At 59.9% G+C, this 24724-nt stretch overlaps 1 gene segment (V, D, J or C); it reads left to right on the top strand.

The window, feature by feature from the left end:
• LOC126036703 (Ig gamma-1 chain C region, membrane-bound form-like) overlaps positions 1-24724 on the top strand; it is a 75220-nt gene that overhangs the window by 44041 nt on the left and 6455 nt on the right. Inside the window, 3 exon segments of the C gene segment in view lie at positions 20721-21008; positions 22686-22991; positions 24255-24581. Coding sequence covers positions 20721-21008; positions 22686-22991; positions 24255-24581 — 921 coding nt within the window.

Here is a 24724-nt window from a genome sequence, read left to right as displayed (position 1 = left end):
CCATTGTGGATCCCAAAATCCTCATTTTGGACCCAAAAATCTCCATTATGGATCCAAAAATCTCCATTATCGACCCAGAACTTCATTGTGGACCCAAAAATCTTCATTGCGGACCCCAAAATCTTCATTTTGGACCCCAAAATCTCCATTATGGACCCCAAAATCTTCATTACGGACCCAGAACTTCATTGTGGATCCCAAAATCCTCATTTTGGACCCAAAAATCTCCATTATGGACCCAAAAATCCTCTTTATGGACCCAAAAAGTCCAGTATGGACCCAAAAATACCTATTATGGACCCAAAAATAGCTATTATGACCCAAAAATAGCTATTATGGACCCAGAAATGCCATCGAGGCTTGAGGGCTCCATGAAGGACCCCAAATTTCCGGTTTAGACCCCAAAATGTCGCTCGTGGACCCAAAATCGCCGTGACGGACCCAAACCCTCCAGAATTCACCCCAAAATTCCACCACAGATGGAAGGGCAGCAGGATGGACCAAAAATGACCCGTTTGGACCCAAAATTCCAGCATCACCCCCCAAGGACCCAAAAATCTCCGGTACGGACCCAAAAATCCAACCGTTGGCGCCAAGGTCTGGGGTGTTGACCCAAAATCGCCGGAATTGAGCCCGAATCTCTAGCGTGGACTTAGAAATGGGGTGGACGATGTGTGGGGCTGAGGAGAGGTGTGGGGCAGGGATAGATGTGGGGCAATGGATAGATGTGGGGCAGGGAGATCTGTGGGGCAGGGAGATCTGTGGGGCAGGGAGAGCTATAGGGCAACGGATAGCCGTGGGGCTGGGAAGAGCCGTGGGGCAGGAATAGCTGTGGGGAAATGGATAGCTGTGGGGCAGGGAGATCTGTGGGGCAGGGAGAGCTGTGGGGCAGGGAGAGCTGTGGGTCACGGTTAGCTGTTGGTGAGGGCTAGCTGTGGGGCAGGGAGAGCTGTGGGGCAGGGAGAGCTGTGGGGCAGGGGTAGCTGTGGGGCTGGGCTAGCCATGGGGCTGGAATAGCTGTGGGGCAGGGGTATCTGTGGGGCAGGGAGAGCTGTGGGGCAGGAATAGCTGTGGGGCAATGGATAGCTGTGGGGCCAGGATAGCCGTGGGTCAGGGAAAGCTGTGGGTCAGGGAAAGCTGTGGGTCACGGTTAGCTGTTGGTGAGAGCTAGCTGTGGGGCAGGGATAGCTGTGGGGCAGGGGTAGCTGTGGGGCTGGGAATAGCCGTGGGGCAGGAATAGCTGTGGGGCTGGGATAGCTGTGGGGCAACAGATAGCTTTGGGGCAGGGAAAGCTGTGGGGCAGGGAGAGCTATGGGGCAACGGATAGCCGTGGGACCAGGATAGCCGTGGGTCAGGGAAAGCTGTGGGGCAGGAATAGCTGTGGGTCACGGTTAGCTGTTGGTGAGGGCTAGCTGTGGGGCAGGGGTAGCTGTGGGGCAGGGATAGCCGTGGGGCTGGGCTAGCCATGGGGCAGGAATAGCTGTGGGTCTGGGATAGCTGTGGGGCAATGGATAGCTGTGGGGCCAGGATAGCCGTGGGTCAGGGAAAGCTGTGGGGCAGGAATAGCTGTGGGTCACGGGTAGCTGTTGGTGGGGCTAGCTGTGGGGCAGGGGTAGCTGTGGGGCTGGGAATAGCCGTGGGGCAGGAATAGCTGTGGGGCAGGGGAAGCTGTGGGGCAGGGAGAGCTGTGGGGCTGGGAGAACTATAGGGCAACGGATAGCCGTGGGGCAGGAATAGCCGTGGGTCACGGTTAGCTGTCGGTGGGGCTAGCTGTGGGGCAGGGAGATCTGTGGGGCAGGGATAGCTGTGGGGCAGGGAGATCTGTGGGGCTGGGCTAGCCATGGGGCAGGAATAGCTGTGGGTCTGGGATAGCTGTGGGGCAACAGATAGCTGTGGGGCAGGGAAAGCTGTGGGGCAGGGAGAGCTGTGGGGCAACGGATAGCCGTGGGGCCAAGATAGCCGTGGGGCAGACATAGCTGTGGGGCAAGGAGAGCTGTTGTTGAGGGCTAGCTATGGGGCAGGGATAGGTGTGGGTCACGGTTAGCTGCTGGTGAGGGCTAGCTGTGGGGCCGGGAGAGCTGTGGGGCACAGAAAGCTGTGGGTCAGGGCTAGCAATGGGGCAAGCACAGCTGTGGGTCGGGGTTAGCTGTGGGGCAGGGAAAGCTGTGGGTCAGAGCTAGCTGTGGGGCAGGGCTAGCTGTGGGGCAGGGATAGCTGTGGGTCTGGGGACAGCCATGGGGCAAGGGCTAGTTGTGGGTCAGGGCTAGCTGTGGGTTGGGGAGAGTTGTGGGGCTGGGATAGCTGTGGGGCAGAGAAGTCTGTGGGTCAGGGAGACCAATGGGGCCGTCATAGATGTGGGTCGGGGATCGCTGTGGGTCACGTTTAGCTGTGGGTCGAGGATAGCTGTGGGGCACAGAAAGCTGTGGGTCAGGGCTAGCCATGGGGCAGGGACAGTTGTGGGGCGGGGCTAGCTGTGGGGCAGGGATTGCTGTGGGGCTGGGAGAGCCGTGGGGCACAGAAAGCTGTGGGTCAGGGCTAGCAATGGGGCAGGCACAGCTGTGGGGCAGGGCTAGCTGTGGGGCAGGGAAAGCTGTGGGTCTGGGGACAGCCATGGGGCAAGGGCTAGTTGTGGGTCAGGGCTAGCTGTGGGTTGGGGAGAGTTGTGGGGCTGGGATAGCTGTGGGGCAGGGGTAGCTGTGGGGCAGGGATGGCTGTGGGGCAGCGATAACCACGGGGCAGATGATAGCCGTGGGGCAGAGATATCTATGGGGCAGGAACATCCTTGGTTCCGGGCATATCTGTGGGGCTGGATCGAGCCGTGGGTCAGGGACAGCCGTGGGGCTGGGGACTGCCGTGGGGCTAGAGACTGATGTTGACTTGGTGTCTCGTCACCTCCCCATCCTATGGGGCAGGAGTTCTTCTGCTCACCCTATGGGGCAGAAGTTCTTCTCCCATCCTATGGGGCAGGAGTTCCTCCCCATCCTATGGGGCAGAAGTTCTTCTCCCATCCTATGGGGCAGGAGTTCCTCCCCATCCTATGGGGCAGAAGTTCTTCTCCCATCCTATGGGGCAGGAGTTCTTCTCCCATCCTATGGGGCAGAATTTCCTCCCCATCCTATGGGGCAGAAGTTCTTCTCCCATCCTATGGGGCAGAATTTCCTCCCCATCCTATGGGGCAGAAGTTCTTCTCCCATCCTATGGGGCGGGAGTTCCTCCCCATCCTATGGGGCAGAAGTTCTTCTCCCATCCTATGGGGCAGGAGTTCCTCCCCATCCTATGGGGCAGAAGTTCTTCTCCCATCCTATGGGGCAGGAGTTCCTCCCCATCCTATGGGGCAGGAGTTCTTCTCCCATCCTATGGGGCAGAATTTCCTCCCCATCCTATGGGGCAGAAGTTGTTCTCCCATCCTATGGGGCAGAAGTCCTTCTCCCATCCTATGGGGCAGGAGTTCCTCCCCATCCTATGGGGCAGAAGTCCTTTTCCCATCCTATGGGACAGAAGTTCCTCTCCCATCCTATGGGGCAGGAGTTCCTCTGCTAACGCTATGGGGCAGGAGTTCTTCTCGACCTATGGGGCAGAAGTTTTCCTCTCCCATCCTATGGGGCAGAAAACCTTCTCCGCCCCACGGGACCGAGTTCCTCCTGCCCCACCGCTCGCCGTGGGGCTCGCCTGACCCCCTCCTTCTCCCTGCCCCACAGCCTCCTCCTCGGCTCCCACCGTCTTCCCCCTCAACACTTGCTGTGGGGAGACCACCGGCCCGGTGACGGTGGCGTGTTTGGTGAGCGGTTACCTCCCCCCGCCCGTCACCATCACCTGGGGCGGGGCCAACATCGGCGTCAACACCTTCCCCCTCACCCGCGACTCGGCCACCGGCCTTCACCGCCTCAGCAGTCAACTCGTCCTGCCCCACGGCGCCCACGACCAGACCTACACCTGCACCGTCACCCACCCCCCCACCAGCAGCACCATCAACAAGAAGGTCAAAGGTAAGGGGGGGGGAGGGGCAGGAGGCGGGGGAGGGCCTCAAGACCCATTGGATGATGGAAGGTCCTCCCCCAGCCCCATAACTCGTGGGGTGAGGTGGGATGTCCTCCAGTCCCATTGGCCCATGGAAGCTCCTCCCCCAGCCCCATAACTTCTTCAATGGGGTGGGACATCCCCAAGACCCATTGGCCCACGGAAGCTCCTCCCCCAGCCCCATAACACGTGGGGTGAGGTGGGACGTCCCTGAGACCCATTGGACGATGGAAGCTCCTCCCCCAGCCCCATAGCTCATACGATAAGGTGGGATGTCCCAAAGACCCATTGGCCCATGGAAGCTCCTCCCCTCTCGCCGTGACCCACGCCACGAGGTGGGACGTCCCCAAGCCCCGTTGGCCCATGGAAGCTCCTCCCCCAGCCCCATAGCTCATGGGGTGAGGTGGGACGTCCCTGAGACCTATTGGACGATGGAAGCTCCTCCCCCGGCCCTATAACTTCTTCAATGGGGTGGGACGTCCTCCAAGACCCATTGGACGATGGAAGCTCCTCCCCTCTCGCCGTGACCCACGCCACGAGGTGGGACGTCCCCGAGCCCCGTTGGCCCACGGAAGCTCCTCCCCCAGCCCCACAACTTCTCCAATGGGGTGGGGCATCCCCGAGCCCCATCGGCCCACGGAAGCTCCTCCCCCAGCCCCATAGCTCACGCCATGAGGCGCGACGTCCTCCAAGACCCGTCGACCTACGGGAAGTTCTGTCGGCCCCATAACTTCTTCCATCGGGTGCAACGTCCCCCGAGCCCCCATTGGCCAACGGAAGCTCCTCCCCCAGCCCCTCCCTTAACTTCCTCCTCCTCCCTTCCCGCCCAGTGTGCAGAGGGCCGGCCACGCCCATCCCGCCCGAGGTCCAGATCCTCTACACCACTTCCTGCAGCCCCAAGTTGGGCGAGGAGTCGGTGGAGCTCTTCTGCCTCATCACCGGCTTCGCCCCGCCCGCCGTGGAAGTGGAATGGTTGGTTGACGGCGTCCCCGATCTTCTACCGGCCACTCAGACGTCGCCGCGGCGAGAAGAAGGTGCCGCCACCTACTCCACCACCAGCCGTACCAACGTCAGCCACACCGAGTGGTTGGAAGGGAAGACCTACACGTGCCGCGTCAGACATCCCGCCTCCGGCACCACCGTCCAGGACCACGCCCGGGCCTGCTCAGGTGAGGACGTGGGTGTGGCGCGGGGACGCCGGGGCGGGGAGGTGGCGCCGGTGGAGAAGGTCGCGCGGGCGTGGTGGGTGGCGTCGGTGGAGAAGGTCGCGTGGGCGTGGTGGCACCGGTGGAGAAGGTTGAGTGGTCGTGGTGGCACCGGTGGAGGAGGTTGAGTGGTCGTGGTGGCACCAGTGGACAATGTCACATGGTCGTGGTGGCACCGGTGGAGAAGGTTGTGTGGTCGTGGTGGCACCGGTGGAGAATGTCACATGGTCGTGGTGGCACCGGTGGAGAAGGTTGAGTGGTCATGGTGGCACCGGTAGAGAAGATTGTGTGGTCGTGGTGGCACCGGTGGAGAAGGTTGCGTGGTCGTGGTGGCACCGCTGGAGAAGATTGTGTGGTCGTGGTGGCACCGGTGGAGAATGTCACATGATCGTGGTGGCACCGGTGGAGGAGGTTGAGTGGTCATGGTGGCACCGGTGGAGAAGATTGTGTGGTTGTGGTGGCACCGATGGAGAATGTCACATGGTCATGGTGGCACCGGTGGAGGAGGTTGAGTGGTCATGGTGCCACCGGTGAAGATTGTGTGGTCGTGGTGGCACCGGTGGAGAATGTCACATGATCGTGGTGGCACCGGTGGAGAAGGTTGAGTGGTCATGGTGGCACCGGTGGAGGAGGTTGAGTGGTCATGGTGGCACCGGTGGAGAAGATTGTGTGGTCATGGTGGCACCGGTGGAGAAGGTCGCGTGGTCGTGGTGGCACCGGTGGAGAAGGTTGTGTGGTCGTGGTGGCACCGGTGGAGAATGTCACATGATCGTGGTGGCACCAGTGGAGAAGGTTGAGTGGTCGTGGTGGCACCGGTGGAGGAGGTTGAGTGGTCATGGTGGCACCGGTGGAGAAGATTGTGTGGTCGTGGTGGCACCGGTGGAGAAGGTGGCATGGTGGTGGTGACTGTCACCGGTGGAGAAGGTTGCGTGGTCACGGTGGCACCGGTGGAGAAAATCATGTGGTCACGGTGGCACCGGTGGAGAAGGTCACATGGCCGTGGTGAATGTCACCGGTAGAGAAGGTCGCGTGGTCGTGGTGGGTGGCGCCGGTGGAGAAGGTCCCACGGCCGATGGCGGCTCTCACCGGTGGAGAAGCTCACATGACCGTGACGGCTTCCACCGATGACGCCCGTACGGGATAGTTGACGCCCGCGGTGCCTTCCGGGAGGTCCCGTGACCGCAACGAGCTTCCCCCAGTATCACCAGTAACCCCCACCCAGGAGCACTGGGCAGGAGGAAGGGGCCGCCACCGCCCCTCCCCCCTCCTCACCTCCCCCACTCCCACCCGCAGGCCTGGAGCCCCCCAACGTCAGCAACATCGTCCTCTACGTCCTCCCACCCAACGTGGCCGACCTCTACATCACCCGTAACCCCAAAGTCCGTTGTTTGGCCACCAACTTGCCGAGCGATTCCGGTTTCCAACTTTTCTGGATCAAGGAGAAACCGGGTGTCCTCAGCCCCGATTTTTTGGATCTCCAAGAACAATTTAACGGCACCTACACGGCCACCAGCACCTTGACCATCTCCACCCAAGACTGGGAAGCCGGCGAACGCTTCACCTGCATGGTGAAACACGACGAACTCCAGTTGCCGCTCAACAAGAGCATCTCCAGACGGGCAGGTGAGTGTCTTCTCCTCCAAACCACGCCCCCCCCCAACCGAAAAAAAACCCCAAAACCCACCAAACCCTTCTATTTTGGCCAACGCCGACCGTCTTCTTCTCGTAGGCAAGGTCTCCCCGCCTCTCATCTTCGTCCTCGCGCCTCACGCCGAGGAGATGACTCAAGCCAAAGTCACCCTCACTTGCATGGTTTACGGTTTCCATCCGGATAACGTCCAGATCCAATGGTTGAAGAACCACGAGAACGTCGGCGAAGACCATTACGTCACCACGCCGCCGCTGAAGGACGGGCCGAAGGAGAGCACCTTCTTCATCTACAGCAAGATGATGATCCCCAAAGCCAGTTGGTTGGGCGGCGACATCTACACCTGCATGGTGGTTCACGAAGGGTTGCCCATGAGGTTCACCCAACGGCAGATCTCGAAAAGTCCCGGTAATTAAGGGGGTGGGGGGAGGGGAGAGCCCCCACATCTTCATCCACCCGCCCCAACGCTTTGGAGATGACCTTTGTGGCCGAGGAGTTTGCCGAGCTCGAAATAAAGCCAACCGGTCTCGTCTAGCACCGCCAAGGTCTCCGCGGCGTGGTGTCTTTTGGTGACGGTGGGAAGGGGGTTGGGTCAAGGCGGAGGTGGGGAGAGGAAGCGGGCGGGACAAGAAGGAAAAAGGTTGACGCCGATTGGAGAAGGTGGGGCTTGGAGTCCCACCGAGGAGCACGGTTGCAACGTGGAAGGGGTTGGAGATGTTGGAGATGGGGCCAAGGCCACGCCCAACCGCGGTTGAAGAGTCGGCCAAGGGGTGTGGTCAAAGGGTCGCCCAGCCAACCGGCTATCTCATTGGAGCATCTCCCAACCCTTCCATGGGGCCAATGGTGTCCTCTTCTCCAGAGGGGGCGTGGGCGGTGTCTCACCTGTCCTCCAACCCCTGGGTGGGGTTTTGGAGGTTGAAACCGCCCCTCCCTCTCTGCCCCGCCCACCCCAGGTGGGGGTTGCTGGTGGTGCCGCCACGCCTTGGGGTGGGGTGAGGGTGGGGCCTGGTGGGAGGGGCAGAGGAGGAGAGGTCAGGGAGGTGGTTGAGTGGAAGGTGGATGGTGGAGTGATCGGTGATTGGATGGACGGGTGGTCGAGTGGTTGGATGGTTGGATGGATGGTTGGGTGGTTGGTTGGTTGGATGGTTGGTTGGTTGGATGGTTGGATGGTTGGTTGGGTGGTTGGTTGGATGGTCGGTTGGTTGGTTGGAAGGGCTGGAAGTTTGGTTGGATGGTTGGAAGGTTGGTTGGATGGTTGGAAGGTTGGTTGGATGGTTGGAACTTTGGTTGGATGGTTGGTGGGTGGTTGGAAGGTTGGTTGGGTTGTTGGTTGGATGGTCGGTTGGTTGGTTGGAAGGGCTGGAAGTTTGGTTGGATGGTTGGAAGGTTGGTTGGATGGTTGGTGGGTGGTTGGAAGGTTGGTTGGGTTGTTGGTTGGATGGTCGGTTGGTTGGATTATTGGTTGGAAGGTTGGTTGGGTGGTTGGATGGTTGGTTGGATGGTTGGAAGGTCGGTTGGGTGGTTGGAACTTTGGTTGGATGGTTGGTGGGTGGTTGGAAGGTTGGTTGGGTGGTTGGTTGGATGGTCGGTTGGTTGGATTATTGGTTGGAAGGTTGGTTGGATGGTTGGAAGGTCGGTTGGATGGTTGGAACTTTGGTTGGATGGTTGGTGGGTGGTTGGAAGGTTGGTTGGGTGGTTGGATGGTTGGTTGGATGGTTGGTTGGTTGGTTGGAAGGGCTGGAAGGTTGGTTGGATGGTTGGAAGGTTGGTTGGATGGTTGGAAGGTCGGTTGGGTGGTTGGAACTTTGGTTGGATGGTTGGTGGGTGGTTGGAAGGTTGGTTGGGTGGTTGGTTGGATGGTCGGTTGGTTGGATTATTGGTTGGAAGGTTGGTTGGGTGGTTGGAAGGTTGGTTGGAAGGTTGGTTGGGTGGTTGGATGGTCGGTTGGTTGGATTATTGGTTGGATGGTCGGTTGGGTGGTTGGAAGTTTGGTTGGGTGGTTGGTTGGTTGGTTGGTTTGTTGGGTCGTTGGTTGGTTGGGTGGGTGGTTGGTTGGATGGTTGGTTGGTTGGTTGGGTGGTTCGATGGTTGGTTGGGTGGTTGGTTGGTTGGTTGGTTTGTTGGGTCGTTGGTTGGTTGGGTGGTTGGTTGGTTGGATGGTTGGTTGGTTGGTTGGTTGGGTGGTTGGATGGTTGGTTGGGTGGTTGGTTGGATGGTCGGTTGGTTGGATTATTGGTTGGATGGTCGGTTGGGTGGTTGGAAGTTTGGTTGGGTGGTTGGGTGGTTGGTTGGTTGGTTGGTTTGTTGGGTCGTTGGTTGGTTGGGTGGTTGGTTGGTTGGATGGTTGGTTGGGTGGTTGGATGGTTGGTTGGTTGGTTGGGTGGTTCGATGGTTGGTTGGGTGGTTGGTTGGATGGTCGGTTGGTTGGATTATTGGTTGGATGGTCGGTTGGGTGGTTGGAAGTTTGGTTGGGTGGTTGGGTGGTTGGTTGGTTGGTTGGTTTGTTGGGTCGTTGGTTGGTTGGGTGGTTGGTTGGTTGGATGGTTGGTTGGTTGGTTGGATGGTTGGTTGGTTGGTTGGGTGGTTCGATGGTTGGTTGGGTGGTTGGTTGGATGGTCGGTTGGTTGGATTATTGGTTGGATGGTCGGTTGGGTGGTTGGAAGTTTGGTTGGGTGGTTGGTGGGTGGTTGGATGGTTGGATAGTTGGTTGGTTGGGTGGTTGGCCGGTTGGTTGGGTGGTTGGTTGGCTGGTTGGTTTGCTGGGTCGTTGGTTGGTTGGCTGGTTGGTTGGGTGGTTGGTCGATCGGTCGGTCGGCCGGCGATGGAGGAGGAGATGTCCGGGAGGTGGCTGAGTGGTGGGTGGGCGGGTGGCCTGGCTGGCCGGCTGCTGGATTGGTTAACGGAGTGGTTGGATGGATGGTCGGCTGGTTAATGGGCGGGTCGGTTGGTTGGATGGTCGGTTAATGGGTTGGTTGGTTGGTTGGTTGGATGCTCAGTCGGTTGGTTGGTTGGTTGGTTTGACACTCAGGCAGCTGGTTGGTTGGTTGGTTGGTTGGATGGATGGTTGGGTGGTTGGTTAGATGGTTGAATGGGTGGGTCGTTCGATGATTGGTTGGTTGTATCGTTGGGTGGTTGGTTGGAAGGGTGGTTGGGTGGTTGGTGGGATCGTTGGATGGTTGGTTGGATCGTTTGGTGGTTGGGTGGTTGGATGGATGGTTGGATGGTTGGTTGGATGGTTCGTTGGATTGTTGGATGGTTGGTTGGAAAAGTGGTTGGGTGGTTGGTTGGATCGTTGGGTGGTTGGATGGTTGGTTGGTTGGATGGTTGGTTGGTTGGATCGTTGGGTGGTTGGATCGTTGGGTGGTTGGATCGTTGGGTGGTTGGTTGGATCGTTGGTTGGTTGGATCGTTGGGTGGGTGGTTGGATCGTTGGTTGGTTGGATGGTTGGTTGGTTGGATCGTTGGGTGGGTGGTTGGTTGGATGTATGGTTGGTTGGTTGGTTGGATGGTTGGTTGGTTGGATCGTTGGGTGGTTGGATAGTTGGTTGGTTGGATCGTTGGGTGGTTGGTTGGTTGGTTGGTTGGATCGTTGGGTGGTTGGTTGGTTGGTTGGTTGGATGGTTGGTTGGTTGGATCGTTGGGTGGTTGGATAGTTGGTTGGTTGGATCGTTGGGTGGTTGGTTGGTTGGTTGGTTGGATTGTTGGGTGGTTGGATGGTTGGTTGGTTGGATCGTTGGGTGGTTGGTTGGATCGTTGGGTGGTTGGATCGTTGGGTGGTTGGTTGGTTGGATGGTTGGTTGGTTGGATCGTTGGTTGGTTGGTTGGATCGTTGGGTGGTTGGTTGGTTGGACGGTTGGATGTTTGGTTGAAGTCCACCGAGCTGGCTGGACACCTCAGGGCAAGACAACCAGCCAATCCCCAGCGCCCCCAGAAATGACCCTCAAAAGAAGGCGGAGCCCTCCCCACCCCCTCCCTTAACTCCGCCCCCTTCGTCTCCTCAACAGGAGCCGACGCCTCGGCCGAGATTTGCTCGGAAGACGCCGACAAGGACCTGGACGGTCTTTGGGCAACCGTCGCCGTCTTCGTCACCCTCTTCCTCCTCAGCGTCTGCTACAGCGCCACCGTCACCCTCTTCAAGGTGAGCCGCGAGGTCATGACCTCGGGCGGGGCCGTGACCTTGGGCGGGGCCCTTGGGGACAACAACCCTACTTTGACCCGCCCCCTTTCTTTTGCCCCGCCCACTCCCCCTCTCCCAGGTCAAGTGGCTTTTCTCCACCGTCCTTCACCTCAAACAAACGTCTGGCTCCGCCTACCGGGACGTCCTTAAGGAGGCGGTTTAGGGCGGAGCTTCCCCAAATCCCCCTTTTTTCACCCCAAAAATGGGGCTGAGGGGGGGGGGGGGGCGTGTCCCCGCCCACCCCTCACCCCCCTCAATAAACCCGTCGGCCTTGAACACCCCCGCCCCGCCCCGGGCAGTCGGTCTTTGTTCTGCGGAGGGGGGCGGGATTTGGGGCGCTATGGGGCACGGTAGGGTGCTATGGGGCGCAATGGGGTGCTATGGGGCACGATAGGGTGCTATGGGGCACGGTAGGGTGCTATGGGGCACGATAGGGTGCTATGGGGCGCAATGGGGCACGATAGGGTGCTATGGGGCACGGTAGGGTGCTATGGGGCACGATAGGGTGCTATGGGGCGCAATGGGGTGCTATGAGGCACAGTAGGGTGCTATGGGGCACAATGGGGCGCAATAGGGTGCTATGGGGCACAGTAGGGCGCTATGGGGCACAATGGGGCACAATAGTGCTATGGGGCACAGTAGGGCGCTATGGGGCAAAATGGGGCATGCTAGGGTGCTATGGGGCACAGTAGGGCGCTATGGGGTGCAATAGGGTGCTATGGGGCACGGTAGGGTGCTATGGGGCACGATAGGGTGCTATGAGGCGCAATGGGGCACGATAGGGTGCTATGGGGCACAGTAGGGTGCTATGGGGCACAATAGGGTGCTATGAGGCACAGTAGGGTGCTATGGGGCACAATGGGGCGCAATAGGGTGCTATGGGGCACAGTAGGGTGCTATGGGGCACAATGGGGCGCGATAGGGTGCTATGGGGCACAGTAGGGCGCTATGGGGCACAATGGGGCACAATAGTGCTATGGGGCACAGTAGGGCGCTATGGGGCACAATGGGGCACGCTAGGGTGCTATGGGGCACAGTAGGGCGCTATGGGGTGCAATAGGGTGCTATGGGGCACGGTAGGGTGCTATGGGGCACGATAGGGTGCTATGGGGCGCAATGGGGCACGATAGGGTGCTATGGGGCACGGTAGGGTGCTATGGGGCACAATGGGGCGCAATAGGGTGCTATGGGGCACAGTAGGGTGCTATGGGGCACAATGGGGCGCGATAGGGTGCTATGGGGCACAGTAGGGCGCTATGGGGCACAATGGGGCACAATAGTGCTATGGGGCACAGTAGGGCGCTATGGGGCACAATGGGGCATGCTAGGGTGCTATGGGGCACAGTAGGGCGCTATGGGGTGCAATAGGGTGCTATGGGGCACGGTAGGGTGCTATGGGGCACGATAGGGTGCTATGGGGCGCAATGGGGCACGATAGGGTGCTATGGGGCACAGTAGGGTGCTATGGGGCGCAATAGGGTGCTATGAGGCACAGTAGGGTGCTATGGGGCACAATGGGGCGCGATAGGGTGCTATGGGGCACAGTAGGGTGCTATGGGGCACAATGGGGCACAATAGGGTGCTATGGGGCACAGTAGGGCGCTATGGGGCACAATGGGGCACAATAGGGTGCTATGGGGCACGGTAGGGTGCTATGGGGCGCAGTAGGGTGCTATGGGGCATGATGGAGTGCTATGGGGCACAATGGGGTGGTATGGGGCACGGTAGAGTGCTATGGGGTGCTATGGGGTGCTATGAGGCGCAATAGGATGCTATGGGGCATGATGGAGTGCTATGGCGCACGGTAGAGTGCTATAGGGTGCTATGGGGTGCTACGGGGCATGATAGGGCGCTATAGGGCACAATGGGGTACTATGGGGCACAGTGGGGTGCTATGGGGTGCTATGGGGTGCTATGGGGCACAGTGAGGTGCTATGGAGAACGATAGGGTGCAATAGGGTGCTATGGGGCATGATAAGGCGCTATGGGGCATAGTAGGGTGCTATGGGGCACAGTGGGGAGCTATGGGACACAAAGGGTGCTATGGGGCATGATGGGTGCTACGGGGTGCTATGGGGCACTATAGGGCATGATAGGATGCTATGGGGCACAGTAGGGTGCTATGGGGCGCGATAGGGTGCTATGGGGCACAGTAGGGTGTTGTGGGGCACAATGGGGTGGTATGGGGCATGATAGGATTCTATAGGGTGCTATGGGGCATGATAGGGTGCTATAGGGTGCGATTGGGTGCTATGGGGCACAGTAGGGTGCTATGGGGCACAATGGGGCGCGATAGGGTGCTATGGGGCACAGTAGGGCGCTATGGGGCACAATGGGGCATGATAGGGTGCTATGGGGCACAGTAGGGCGCTATGGGGCACAATGGGGCACGATAGGTTGCTATGGGGCACAGTAGGGCGCTATGGGGCACAATGGGGCATGATAGGGTGCTATGGGGCACAGTAGGGTGCTAGGGGGTGCAATAGGGTGCTATGGGGCACGGTAGGGTGCTATGGGGCGCAGTAGGTTGCTATGGAGCATGATGGAGTGCTATGGGGCACAATGGGGTGGTATGGGGCACGGTAGAGTGCTATGGGGTGCTATGGGGTGCTATGAGGCGCAATAGGGTGCTATGGGGCATGATGGAGTGCTATGGGGCACGGTAGAGTGCTATAGGGTGCTATGGGGTGCTACGGGGCATGATAGGGCGCTATGGGGCACAATGGGGTACTATGGGGCACAGTGGGGTGCTATGGGGTGCTATGGGGCACAGTGAGGTGCTATGGAGAACGATAGGGTGCAATAGGGTGCTATGGGGCATGATAAGGCGCTATGGGGCACAGTAGGGTGCTATGGGGCACAGTGGGGTGCTATGGGACACAAAGGGTGCTATGGGACATAATGGGTGCTATGGGGTGCTATGGGGCACTATAAGGCATGATAGGATGCTATGGGGCACAGTAGGGTGCTGTGGGGCACAATGGGGTGGTATGGGGCATGATAGGATTCTATAGGGTGCTATGGGGTGCGATTGGGTGCTATGGCGTGCAATGGGGTGCTATGGGGTATGATAGGGTGCTATAGGGTGCGATTGGGTGCTATGGGGCACAGTAGGGTGCTATGGGGCGCGATAGGGTGCTTTAGCGTGCTATAGGGCACAATGGGGTGCTATGAGGCGTGACGGCACGGTAGGGTGCTATGGGGCACAAAACGGTGCTATGGGGCACGGTAGGGTGCTATGGGGCACAATTGGGCACAGTGGGGTGCTACGGGGCATGATAGGGCGCTATGGGGCACAATGGGGTACTATGGGGCAGAGGGTGCTATGGGGTGCTGGGTGATACGGGGTGTAATGGGGTGCTATGGGGCACAATAGGGTGCTATGGGGTGCGATAGGGTGCTATGGGGATCAGGGTGCAATGGGGTGCTATGGGGTGCTTCAAGGTGCTATGGGGTGCTATGGGGCACTATGGGGCGCTATGGGGCTTGATAGGGTGCTATGGGGCACAATAGGGTGCTATGGGGGTGTAGGGTGCAATGGGGTGTAATGGGGTGCTTTAAGGTGCTATGGGGTGCTATGGGGTGCTATGGGGCACTATGGGGCTTGATAGGGTGCTATGGGGCTTGATAGGGCGCAATGGGGTGCTATGGGGTGCTATGGGGTGCTGTAAGGTGCTATGGGGTGCTATGGGACACTATGGGGCTTGATAGGGTGCTATGGGGCACATTAGGGTGCTATGGGGTGCGATAGGGTGCTATGGGGCACAATGGGATTTGATAGGGTGCTATGGGGGTGCAGGGTGCAATGAGGTGTAATGGGGTGCTTTACGGTGCTATGGGGCAAAATGGGGTGCTATGGGGCACTATGGGGCACGATAGGGTGCTATGGGGTGCTATGGGGTGCTATGGGGTGCTATGGGACAATATGGGGCTTGATAGGGTGCTATGGGGCACAATAGGTATGGGGTGCAGGGTGTTTTAGGGTGCTATGGGGCGCTATGGGGCACAATAGGTATGGGGTGCAGGGTGGTTTAGGTTGCTATGGGGCGCTATGGGGCATGATAGGGTGCTATGGGGCACAATAGGGTGCTATGGGGTGCTATGGGGCACTATGGGGCTTGATAGTGCTATGGGGTGCTATGGGGCGCAATGGGGTGCTATGGGGTGCTGTAAGGTGCTATGGGGCACTATGGGGATTGATAGGGTGCTATGGGGTGCTATGGGGCGCAGGGTGTTTTAGGGTGCTATGGGGCGCAATGGGGTGCTATGGGGTGCTATGGGGTGCAGGGTGTTTTAGGGTGCTATGGGGCGCTATGGGGCACAATAGGTATGGGGTGCAGGGTGGTTTAGGTTGCTATGGGGCGCTATGGGGCATGATAGGGTGCTATGGGGCACAATAGGGTGCTATGGAGTGCTATGGGGCACTATGGGGCTTGATAGTGCTATGGGGTGCTATGGGGCGCAATGGGGTGCTATGGGGTGCTGTAAGGTGCTATGGGGCACTATGGGGATTGATAGGGTGCTATGGGGTGCTATGGGGTGCAGGGTGTTTTAGGGTGCTATGGGGCGCAATGGGGTGCTATGGGGTGCTGTAAGGTGCTATGGGGTGCTATGGGGCACTATGGGGCTTGATAGGGTGCTATGGGGTGCTATGGGGCGCAATGGGGTGCTATGGGGTGCTATGGGGTGCAGGGTGTTTTAGGGTGCTATGGGGCGCAATGGGGCTGCCAAGGCCCCGCAGTGGGTGCTGGGTGCTCCCCTGGGACCAACCTGGGTGGGAAAGGGGAAGTGTGGGGGGGGGGGGGGAGGGGAGGGGCCCCATTGCATCATTTCCCAGAGAGCCGTGGGGCAGAGGAGCAAGGGCTCCACGCCGTGGCTATGGGGCAGGAGAGAGCTCGCCGTGGGGCAGAGGGTCTGGAGCCGCAAGCCACGCCGGTAGGGCCGGACACCTTTTCTGTGGGGCTGGGAGGTGTGGGGGGGTCCCTATGGGGTGGGGGGCGTCCCTATGGGGCGGGGGGAGTCCCTGTGGGGCAAGGGGGAGCCCTATGGGGCAGGGGTTGGGGGGACCTTATGGGGCAGGGGGTCCTATGGGGCAGAGATGGACTATGAGGTCCCTATGGGATAGGGGGGATCTATGGGGCAGGGAGGTCTCTATGGGGCAGGGATGTCTCTATGGGGCAGAGGGCTTCTATGGGGCAGAGGTGGAATATGAGGCCCCTATGGGGCAGGGGGGGAATTATGGGGCAGAGACCTATGGAGCAGAAGTGGACTATGGGGTCCCTATGGGATAGGGGGGATCTATGGGGCAGGGAGGTCTCTATGGGGCAGAGGGCTTCTATGGGGCAGAGATGGAATGTGAGTCCCTATGGAGCGGGGGGGGGGGGGATCTATGGGGCAGGGAATTGCTATGGGGTAGGGGGTAACTACCCTATAGATAACGGGGGAGGGTCTATGGGGCAAGGGGCAGCTAGGAAGGAGCAAGGGGCAACTTATGGGGCAGGGGCTCCCTATGGGGCAGGGGGCAGCTAGGCTGTAGTATGAGGTTCTATGGGGCAAGGGTCCCTATGGGGCAGGGCGTTCCTATAGGGCAGGAGGAGCTAAGCTGGAGTACGGGGTCCCTATGGGGCAGGGGGTCCCTATGGGGCAGGGGTCCCTATAGGGTAGGGGGTAGCAAGACTGGATTAGGGGGTCCCTATGGGGCAGGGGACCCTATGGGGCAGGGGTCCCTATAGGGCAGGGGGTCCTATGGGGCAGGGGTCAGCTAAGCTGTAGTATGGGGTTCTATGGGGCGGGGGTACCTATAGGGCAGGAGGAGCTAAGATGGAGTATGGGGTCCCTATAGGGTAGGGGGTCCTATGGGTCAGCTAAGCTGTAATATGGGGTCCCTATAGGGCAGGGGGTCCCTATGGGGCAGCTAAACTGTAGTATGGGGTCCCTATGGGGCAGAGGGTCCTATAGGGCAGGGGTTCCGATGGGGCAGGGGTCCCTATAGGGCAGGGGGTCCTATGGGGCAGGGGTCAGCTAAGCTGTAGTATGGGGTTCTATGGGGCAGCAGTGTCTATGAGGCAGGGGTCCCTATAGGGCAGGGCGTTCCTATAGGGCAGGAGGAGCTAAGATGGAGTATGGGGTCCCTATAGGGCAGGGGGTCCTATGGGGCAGGGGTCCCTATAGGGCAGGGGGTCCCTATGGGGCAGCTAAACTGTAGTATGGGGTCCCTATGGAGCAGGGGACCCTATGGGGCAGGGGTCCCTATGGGGCAGGGGGTCCTATGGGGCAGGAGGTCCCTATGGGGCAGGGGTCAGCTAAGCTGTAGTATGGGGTTCTATGGGGCAGGGGTCCCTATAGGGCAGGGTGTCCCTATGGGTCAGCTAAGCTGTAGTATGGGGTTCTATGGGGCAGGGGTCCCTATAGGGCAGGGTGTCCCTATGGGTCAGCTAAGCTGTAGTATGGGGTCCCTATAGGGCAGGGGGTCCTATAGGGCAGGGGTCCCTATGGGGCAGGGCTCAGCTAAGCTGTAGTATGGGGTTCTATGGGGCAGGAGGTCCCTATAGGGCAGGGGGTCCTATAGGGCAGGGGTCCCTATGGGGCAGGGCTCAGCTAAGCTGTAGTATGGGTTCCCTATGGGGCAGGAGGTCCCTATGGGGCAGGGGATCCTATGGGGCAGGGGTTCCTATGGGGCAGGGCTCAGCTAAGCTGTAGTATGGGTTTCTATGGGGCAGGGGTCCCTATGGGGCAGGGTCTCCTATAGGGCAGGGGGTCCCTATGGGTCAGCTAAGCTGTAGTATGGGGTCCCTATGGGGCAGGGGACCCTATAGGGCAGGGGGTCCCTATGGGGCAGCTAAACTGTAGTATGGGGTCCCTATGGGGCAGGAGGTCCCTATGGAGCAGGGGTCGCTATAGGGCAGGGGTCCCTATGGGGCAGGGCTCAGCTAAGCTGTAGCATGGGGTTCTATGGGGCAGGGGTCCCTATGGGGCAGGGTCTCCTATAGGATAGGCGTTTCTATGGGGCGGGAGGTCCCTATGGGGCAGGGGACGCTATGGGGCAGGGGTTGCAGTAGGGTGCAGAGCGGTGCTGTGGGGCGGCACAGCAGCACCCTGGGGTGCTCTTGGGGTGCAATTAGGGTGCAGGGAGGTCCTTTGGGGTGCAATTAGGCACCCTGGGGTGCTCTTGGGGTGCCATTAGGGTGCCAAGAGGTCCCTTGGGGTGCTCTTGGGGTGCCTTGGGGTGCAGCTGGGTGCTTTTGGGGTGCAGGGAGGTCCCTTGGGGTGCAAATCACCACCCTGGGGTGCTCTTGGGGTGCAGCTGGGTGCTTTTGGGGTGCAGCCAGGGGCATCGAGGTGCTCTTAGGGTGCACTTAGGGTGCAGAGAGGAGCCCTGGGGTGCAAATAGGGTGCTCTTAGGGTGCAGGTAGGTGTCTTGGGGTGCTCTTGGGGTGCAGGTGGGTTTCTTGGGGTGCAATTTGGGTGCAGAGAGGTGTCTTGGGGTGCTCTTGGGGTGCCCTGAGGGTGCAGGTGGGTCCCTTGGGGTGCAATTTGGGTGCAGGGAGATGTCTTGGGGTGCACATGGGTGCCCTTGGGGTGCAGGTGGGTGTCTTGGGGTGCAATCTGGGTGCACGGAGGTCCCCTGGGGTGCACATGGGTGCTCTTGGGGTGTCCTTGGGATGCTCCTAGGGTGCTCTTGGGGTGCAATTTGGGTGCATGGAGGTCCCTTGGGGTGCCCTTAGGGTGTTCTTGGGGTGCTCTTGGGGTGCCTTGGGGTGCCCTTAGGGTGCTCTTGGGGTGCAATCTGGGTACACGGAGGTCCCTTGGGGTGCACATGGGTGCTCTTGGGGTGCCCTTAGGGTGCCTTGGGGTGCTGTTGGGGTGCAATTTGGGTGCATGGAGGTCCCTTGGGGTGCCCTTAGGGTGTTCTTGGGGTGTCCTTAGGGTGCCTTGGGGTGCCCTTGGGGTGCTCTTGGGGTGCAATTTGGGTGCATGGAGGTCCCTTGGGGTGCCTTGGGGTGCCCTTAGGGTGCTCTTGGGGTGCCCTTAGGGTGCCCTTGGGGTGCTCTTGGGGTGCAATTTGGGTGCACGGAGGTCCCTTGGGGTGCCCTTAGGGTGTTCTTGGGGTGCCCTTAGGGTGCTCTTGGGGTGCAATCTGGGTGCACGGAGGTCCCTTGGGGTGCACATGGGTGCTCTTGGGGTGCCCTTAGGGTGCCTTGGGGTGCTGTTGGGGTGCAATTTGGGTGCATGGAGGTCCCTTGGGGTGCCCTTAGGGTGTTCTTGGGGTGCCCTTGGGGTGCCCTTGGGGTGCCCTTGGGGTGCTCTTGGGGTGCAATTTGGGTGCATGGAGGTCCCTTGGGGTGCCTTGGGGTGCCCTTAGGGTGCTCTTGGGGTGCCCTTAGGGTGCCCTTGGGGTGCTCTTGGGGTGCAATTTGGGTGCACGGAGGTCCCTTGGGGTGCCCTTAGGGTGTTCTTGGGGTGCCCTTAGGGTGCTCTTGGGGTGCAATCTGGGTGCACGGAGGTCCCTTGGGGTGCACATGGGTGCTCTTGGGGTGTCCTTGGGATGCTCTTAGGGTGCTCTTGGGGTGCAATTTGGGTGCATGGAGGTCCCTTGGGGTGCCCTTAGGGTGTTCTTGGGGTGCCCTTAGGGTGCCTTGGGGTGCCCTTGGGGTGCTCTTGGGGTGCAATCTGGGTGCACGGAGGTCCCTTGGGGTGCCTTGGGGTGCCCTTAGGGTGCTCTTGGGGTGCCCTTAGGGTGCCCTTGGGGTGCTCTTGGGGTGCAATTTGGGTGCACGGAGGTCCCTTGGGGTGCCCTTAGGGTGTTCTTGGGGTGCCCTTAGGGTGCTCTTGGGGTGCAATCTGGGTGCACGGAGGTCCCTTGGGGTGCACATGGGTGCTCTTGGGGTGCCCTTAGGGTGCCTTGGGGTGCTGTTGGGGTGCAATTTGGGTGCATGGAGGTCCCTTGGGGTGCCCTTAGGGTGTTCTTGGGGTGCCCTTGGGGTGCCCTTGGGGTGCCCTTGGGGTGCTCTTGGGGTGCAATTTGGGTGCATGGAGGTCCCTTGGGGTGCCCTTAGGGTGCTCTTGGGGTGCCCTTAGGGTGCCCTTGGGGTGCTCTTGGGGTGCAATTTGGGTGCACGGAGGTCTCTTGGGGTGCCCTTAGGGTGTTCTTGGGGTGCCCTTAGGGTGCTCTTGGGGTGCAATCTGGGTGCACGGAGGTCCCTTGGGGTGCACATGGGTGCTCTTGGGGTGTCCTTGGGATGCTCTTAGGGTGCTCTTGGGGTGCAATTTGGGTGCATGGAGGTCCCTTGGGGTGCCCTTAGGGTGTTCTTGGGGTGCCCTTGGGGTGCCCTTGGGGTGCCCTTGGGGTGCTCTTGGGGTGCAATCTGGGTGCACGGAGGTCCCTTGGGGTGCCCTTAGGGTGCCTTGGGGTGCTCTTGGGGTGCCTTGGGGTGCCCTTAGGGTGCTCTTGGGGTGCAATCTGGGTACACGGAGGTCCCTTGGGGTGCACATGGGTGCTCTTGGGGTGCCCTTAGGGTGCCTTGGGGTTCTCTTGGGGTGCCTTGGGGTGCCCTTAGGGTGCCCTTGGGGTGCTCTTGGGGTGCAATTTGGGTGCACGGAGGTCCCTTGGGGTGCACATGGCTGCAGCCGGGTGCCCCCCACCCAAAAAACCCACCCCCCTTTTTCCCCCCCAGTCTCGGTGACCGTCCCCACCGTCTTCCCCTTGGTGGCCTGTTCGGGCGGCGTCTCCTCCGCCGTGGTGGTGGCGTGTTTGGTGGACGGGTATTTTCCCGAACCGGTGAAAGTGACGTGGGACAGCGGGACGTCGCCCGCCGTCAGCCGGACTTTCCCCGCCTCCCGCCGGCCCTCGGGGACGTACACGCTGGGGAGTCAGCTCCGCCTCACCGGCGGGGAACCCGGACGCCTCCAGTGCACCGTGGAGCACCCGGCCTCCGGCTTCAGGAAGACCACCGACGTCCAAGGTACGGGGCGGAGGGGGCGCGATCGCGGCGGGGGCGGAATTGCGACGGGGGCGGAATTGCGACGGGGTCGGAATTGCGACGGGGTCGGAATTGCGGCAGGGTTGTAATTGCGACAGGGTCGGAATTGCAACGGGGGCGGAATTGCGACGGGGTCGGAATTGCGACGGGGTCAGAATTGCAACGGGGTCGCAATTGCAACAGGGTCGGAATTGCAACGGGGGCGGAATTGCAGCAGGGTTGTAATTGCAACGGGATTGTAATTGCAACAGGGTTGGAATTGCAACAGGGTCGCAATTGCAACGGCATTGTAATTGCAACAGGGTCGGAATTGCAACAGGGTCGGAATTGCGACGGGGTCAGAATTGCAACGGGGTCGCAATTGCAACAGGGTCGGAATTGCAACGAGGTCGGAATTGCAACGGGGTCACAATTGCAACAGGGTCGGAATTGCAACGGGATGGAATTGCAGCAGGGTTGTAATTGCAACAGGATTGTAATTGCAACAGGGTCGGAATTGCAACAGGGTCGGAATTGCAACAGGGTCGCAATTGCAACGGGATTGTAATTGCAACAGGGTCGGAATTGCAACAGGGTCGGAATTGCAGCAGGATTGTAATTGCAACGGGGTCGGAATTGCAACAGGGTCGCAATTGCAACGGGATTGTAATTGCAACGGGGTCGGAATTGCAATGGGGTCGGAATTGCAATGGGGTTGGAATTGCAATGGGGTCGGAATTGCAACAAGATCATAACTGCAGCAGGATCGGAATTACAATGGGATCGTAATTGCAACAGCATTGTAATTGCAGCGGGATCATTTGCTTTTGCATTGCATCCTGCTTGCAGCTGCACCGAGCTTGGAATTGCAGCCGGAGAACTTGCAGCTGCGATTGCAGCGCGGCTGCAACTGCAGCAGGATCATAATCGCAACAGGCTCTTTTGCTTTGGCGTTGCAGCGTGATTGCAAATGCGGTGGGATCGCAATTGCAGCAGGATCGTAATTGCAGCAGGATCGTTTGCTTTGGCATTGCAAGCATGATTGCAAATGCAGCAGGATCGCAATTGCAGCAGGAGAACTTGCAGTTGCAATTGCAGGAGGACCGTAGTTGCAGCAGGATCCTTTGCTTTTACATTGCAGCGTGGTTGCAATTGCAGCAGCATCGTAATTGCAACAGGCCCTTTTGCTTTGCCGTTGCAGCGTGACCACAAATGCGGTGGGATCGCAATTGCAGCAGGATCACAATTGCAGCGGGATCATTTGCTTTTGGAATTGCATCCCGCTTGCAGCGGCACCGAGCTTGCAATTGCAGCCGGAGAACTTGCAGCCGCGTTCGCAGCGCGGTTGCAATCGCAGCAGGCTCGTAACTGCAACGGGATCTTTCGCTTTTGCATTGCAGCGCGATTGCAACTGCAGCGGGGTCGGAATTGCGGCGGGGTCGGAATTGCGGCGGGGTCGGAATTGCGGCCGGATCGTTTGCTTTGGCGTTGCATCCCGCTTGCAGCTGCACCGAGCTTGCAATTGCAGCCGGAGAACTTGCAGTCGCGATCGCAGCAGGATCGTAATTTCGCCCTCGCAGTCGCCATTTCGGCGTCTCCCTCCCCCCAACCCCGCCCCCGCTGCCCCGCCCTTGCCTCGCCCGCTGACCTCCCCGCCCCCTTCTCCCCTCCCCCCCGCAGTCTCCAAGCCCCGCCCCCCCACCGTCGGCCTCTTCCACGCCTGCGACATCGACTCCGTCCAGCTCGTCTGCCTCGTCTCCCACTTCTCCCCCGCCCCCATCACCGTGGAGTGGTTGGTGGACGACGAGCGCCTCGTCCCCGCCCCTTCCGCTGACCCCGTCGTCCCCGAAGCCGCCGGCGGGACCTTCTCTACCAGCTCTCACCTCAACGTCTCGTTGGAGGAGTGGCAGCAGAAGACCTTCACCTGCAAGGTCACCCACCCCAGCTCGAGAAGCGTGCAGGAGGTCACCGGCCAGAAGTGCTTGAGTGAGTCCCGCCAACGTCGGGTTGGGTGGTGGCATCTCCTTGGGGTTGACCCCACGTTGAGTTGGGTGGTGGCACCTCCATGGGCTTGACCCCATGTTGAGTTGGGTGGTAGCACCTCCTTCGCTTGAGTCCGTGTTGAGTTGGGTGGTGGCATCTCCTTGAGTTGACCCCACGTTGAGTTGGGTGGTGGCATCTCCATGGGCTTGACCCCATGTTGAGTTGGGTGGTGGCATCTCCTTCGCTTGAGTCCGTGTTGAGTTGGGTGGTGGCATCTCCTTGAGTTGACCCCACGTTGAGTTGGGTGGTGGCATCTCCATGGGCTTGACCCCATGTTGAGTTGGGTGGTAGTACCTCCTTCGCTTGAGTCCGTGTTGAGTTGGGTGGTGGCATCTCCTTGAGTTGACCCCATGTTGAGTTGGGTGGTGGCACCTCCTTCACTTGAGCCCATGTTGAGTTGGGTGGTGGCATCTCCATGGGGTTGACCCAATGCTGTTGGGTGGTGGCATCTCCATGGGATTCACCCCATGTTGAGTTGGGTGGTGGCATCTCCATGGGATTCACCCCACGTTGAGTTGGGTGGTGGCACCTCCATGGGGTTGACCCCATGTTGAGTTGGGTGGTAGTACCTCCTTCGCTTGAGTCCGTGTTGAGTTGGGTGGTGGCATCTCCATGGGGTTGACCCAGTGCTGTTGGGTGGTGGCATCTCCATGGGATTCACCCCATGTTGAGTTGAGTGGTGGCATCTCCTTGGGTTGACCCCATGTTGAGTTGGGTGGTGGCATCTCCATGGCATTCACCCCACGTTGAGTTGGGTGGTGGCATCTCCATGGGATTCACCCCACGTTGAGTTGGGTGGTGGCATCTCCATGGGGTTGACCCAACGTTGAGTTGGGTGGTGGCATCTCCTTGGGTTGAGCAGACCTTGAGCTGGGGGGTGGCATCTCCTTGGGTTGACCCCATGTTGAGTTGGGTGGTGGCATCTCCATGGCATTCACCCCACGTTGAGTTGGGTGGTGGCATCTCCATGGGATTCACCCCATGTTGAGTTGGGTGGTGGCATCTCCATAGAGTTGACCCAACATTGAGTTGGGTGGCGGCATCTCCACGGGGTTGACCCCACGTTGAGTTCATTTGGTGGCATCTCCACGGGGTTGAACCCCACGTTGAGTTGGGTGGTGGCATCTCCCTGGGGTTCCCCCCCACCCTACTTCCAGGCCTGGTGGCACCTCCCCGACGTTCACCTCCACCGCTTCCCCCTTCCAGGTGCCCCGGCGGACGCCAGCCGCATCCAAGTCTTCATCCTTCCCCCCACCCCCTCGGAACTCTACGTCTCCCAAAACCCCAAAATCCGTTGCTTGGCCACCAGTTTACCCAGTGACGAGGGGATGGTGGTGAGCTGGACCCGGAAACAGGGTGGAACCCTCCGTCCCCACCTCCACCCGCTGAAGGCCCAGTTCAACGGCACCTTCACGGCCACCAGCGAGGTCCCCATCTCCACCCACGACTGGGAGGGGGGCGAGACCTTCACCTGCACCATCAACCACGCCGAGCTGCCCTCCCCCATCAGCAGGAGCATCAGCAAGAAACCCGGTAAGGCTCTCCACCCCCCCCCCCCCGCCTCATTTGCATAGCGTCGTGCCTCATTTGCATCGCGCCACGCCTTCCTTGGCCTCGCCTTGCGGCGTGGCGCCTCGCCTCGGGCGGAGCAGGGAGTCGCGTCGGGGCTGATTGGC

Source organism: Accipiter gentilis, unplaced genomic scaffold (assembly GCF_929443795.1).
Source record: "Accipiter gentilis unplaced genomic scaffold, bAccGen1.1, whole genome shotgun sequence".
In the NCBI taxonomy this organism is placed as follows: Eukaryota; Metazoa; Chordata; class Aves; order Accipitriformes; family Accipitridae; genus Astur; species Astur gentilis.
This window is presented reverse-complemented; position numbering and strand designations above follow the sequence as displayed.